The sequence below is a fragment of the Sinocyclocheilus grahami genome, unplaced genomic scaffold, assembly GCF_001515645.1.
Source record: "Sinocyclocheilus grahami isolate Dianchi unplaced genomic scaffold, SAMN03320097.WGS_v1.1 scaffold6291.1, whole genome shotgun sequence".
Classification (NCBI taxonomy): domain Eukaryota; kingdom Metazoa; phylum Chordata; class Actinopteri; order Cypriniformes; family Cyprinidae; genus Sinocyclocheilus; species Sinocyclocheilus grahami.
Genome location: NW_015510748.1, coordinates 4537 through 7176, shown reverse-complemented (window position 1 = coordinate 7176; position 2640 = coordinate 4537). Strand labels below are relative to the sequence as shown.

The 2640-nt window shown below is 38.4% G+C and overlaps 1 protein-coding gene across 2 annotated transcripts in view; it reads right to left on the bottom strand.

Annotated features, from left to right (window-relative positions):
* Positions 1-247: 247 nt before the first annotated feature.
* Positions 248-2640, bottom strand: part of LOC107577520 (uridine-cytidine kinase-like 1) — a 6158-nt gene continuing 3765 nt past the window's right edge. The window contains exons 1-4 of one of the 2 annotated variants that reach the window (XM_016263591.1): positions 2160-2246; positions 705-898; positions 499-605; positions 248-400 (exon numbers count right to left, since the gene is read on the bottom strand). In XM_016263591.1, the coding sequence (XP_016119077.1) occupies positions 374-400; positions 499-605; positions 705-898; positions 2160-2215 (384 nt within the window). In that variant the 5' untranslated portion in view covers positions 2216-2246 and the 3' untranslated portion in view covers positions 248-373. Of the gene's footprint in view, positions 401-498; positions 606-704; positions 899-2159; positions 2247-2640 lie in introns of those variants that run through there. The other variant, XM_016263590.1, reaches the window with a different exon arrangement.

Genomic DNA, 2640 nt, shown 5'->3' with positions numbered 1-2640 from the left:
AATTGGTGGCTGACTAAATACTTTTTTGCCCCACTGTACATGATGTGACTTTTCACTGAATTACAAATTCAGTAACAACTCTACAAAAACCTTGTTTTTCATTTTATACATAATTTTGTCCACTCAGCACATATGAGAGTGTCCATTCACAGGACACATTTACTCTAGCAGCGCACACACATCAGGAATTACTTAAAGTTTATCTTCAGAAATTTTTACATTTTATACATTTTGTGAATGTGGCCACTGCAACCTAACAAACCACAAGGATTTGGGTACGTTTTTCACGTACTGTATATCTTCAAGGAATTGTAACAGAAGAAAATATTCATCCATTTCAGCCACTATGCCCATTTCTGCCATTTCGCTTACTTCAAAACCATTCGGCCTGTCTCCAAAACTGTGCCCACAAAAGACACGCCAGCAAACATAGAAATGCAAAATAAATCAGTAGGGACATTTAATGCATGAATGATTTCCAATGAGATGACGTGTTACCTTGTAAAATGAATCCATTGACAGAAGAACGACCCAAGGAACATCCAAGGCCTCGATAATTTTACGAGCAACTGTTGTTTTGCCTGAGGCACTGCCTCCGCAAAGCCCTATGGGTAAAAACAGACCAGTAAATTGACACTTGACGATGGTCGACAGATTATGGTGGTGCTTTTTTGTTTCTCCCTGGAGTGCTTTAATACACTGACCGATAACAAAAGCTTCTTTGGACTGGGTCCCGTGTTCATTGTACCACGGCGGGCGTCCGGCGGTGTAGATGGTCCTCTTACTGGTCCGCAGCAGCGGAGGCTCCGATTTGCACTGGCTGGTGGTTCGTTTCCGTGGCGCCAGGCTGGTGTTGATGGTTGGGAGGAGCCTGTCCAGAGAGCCTTCCCCACCGCCACTATAAAAAAAAAAAATTAAAAAAAAAAAAGAGGAAACAAGATACAGTGAACAAGACAAGTCACATCCTGCTATTTCCTGTGTCAATTCTGACTTCCTGCTCACAAACTGTACAAAGTTACCAATTGACTCATCATGGCAATACCTCTATAACTACCTTTAACTATATAGATAATAGGCAGTGCAGCTTCATCTATTTCAGTGAGGAAAGACTGAAACAAAACTCTATCAAGATCTGATAGCAGTGGTATCATAAATTTTATAGTATGTTGTAGCCTCTGGCACAAACAACAGCAGCCCCATATTACACTGAACCTGGCAAATACGTAAACAGTAAATGTGGTACGTACAACATGATCAATGAAACTGAGATAATTGAAATATCGTGTCATCATGTCGGTTATAAATTGTTAATGACAGTTCAGCTTGAGCAAAGCAACTGACCTCATTGAACAACTGTTTTTAGTTTCATCCCTTGTTATTAATAATGAAAACATATGGGCAGTGGTATCATAGCGTGATTAAAGATAACTCACAGGCCCTGAGGTCTGTTCTCGATCTCTCAAGAAAACCTGGATTTCAATGGAGGGACATGAAACCCTCAAGTTTCATTATTAAAAGTATCTTAATTTGTGTTTTGAAGATGAATGAAAGTCTTATGGGTTTCGATGGGGAGTAAGTGATTACAGATTTTCCATTTTAGGGTGAACTATCCCTTTAATTCAATTAAAAATAAAGCATGTATTATCAATGAAATCATATCACAACTGAAAATAATTAAATTTTTTGGGACCAAATATAGACACAAAGGTACTAGCAAGAAAGCTGGATAACAACTATCTGCTTAAAGCCCAATATTAATCCCAAACATTACATTGCCCACATTATATATATATTTAATTTAAATAAGCACATATTTACAGTACGTATACATGCTGATAATTTCTATTATTTGTTACATACTTTTGTAAATAGACTGTGCAATGACCACTTACATGTGTGATTAATAATTACCAGTATGCATAAGCAAACTATGCTAATGGTGCATTTGCTTGTTGAAAACAAGCTATGGGTTTCTGAGTGCTGGAATGGTTTCTAAGTGCATTTCTGCAATGATTGATGAGTCATGAATCAATGAAAGAGATGCAAGATGAAATTGGTGGACGCCTATGAGAGACACACTGCAGTGTGGGTCACACCTTAGGAACTTAGTAGAGCTCACAAGCAGCAAGAAACTGAAAGGTTTAAAGAAAAATACTTACTAAAGCAGACGGGAACGCCAAGTGTCCACAGAAGATGCGTACATGTACTTGTCCATTAAGTAGAACAAATAAACAAAACACGCAGCCTACTCTCAATTAATCATCTATATGTTTAAAAAGTCAGTCAGATCAAGTGGTGCATGACTGCGCAATCCCTAAACATGCTTACATACCATGGTTAACCCTCAATGCCTAGACCTTGAACCTGTACAAACTACGGTACAACTGGTAAAACTAGAAAAAAAGCAAGTTTGCCAGGCAGAAAAGATGTCTTGTGTGGTGAGTGTGCCTTTGAGTTTCTGTTTGTGCGAATAGAGATCACCTTGGCTTTCTAGTTTATCTGCCCTGCTACAATATGAGAGCGATACCAGATAAGATGTCAAACGGTGGACCCTGCCCTTACATATTCAGAAAACAAAAAAACAAAACCATTGTAAAGTACAGTTCATAAAAGTCTCTCTCTCTTAAAGGAACAGTTCAG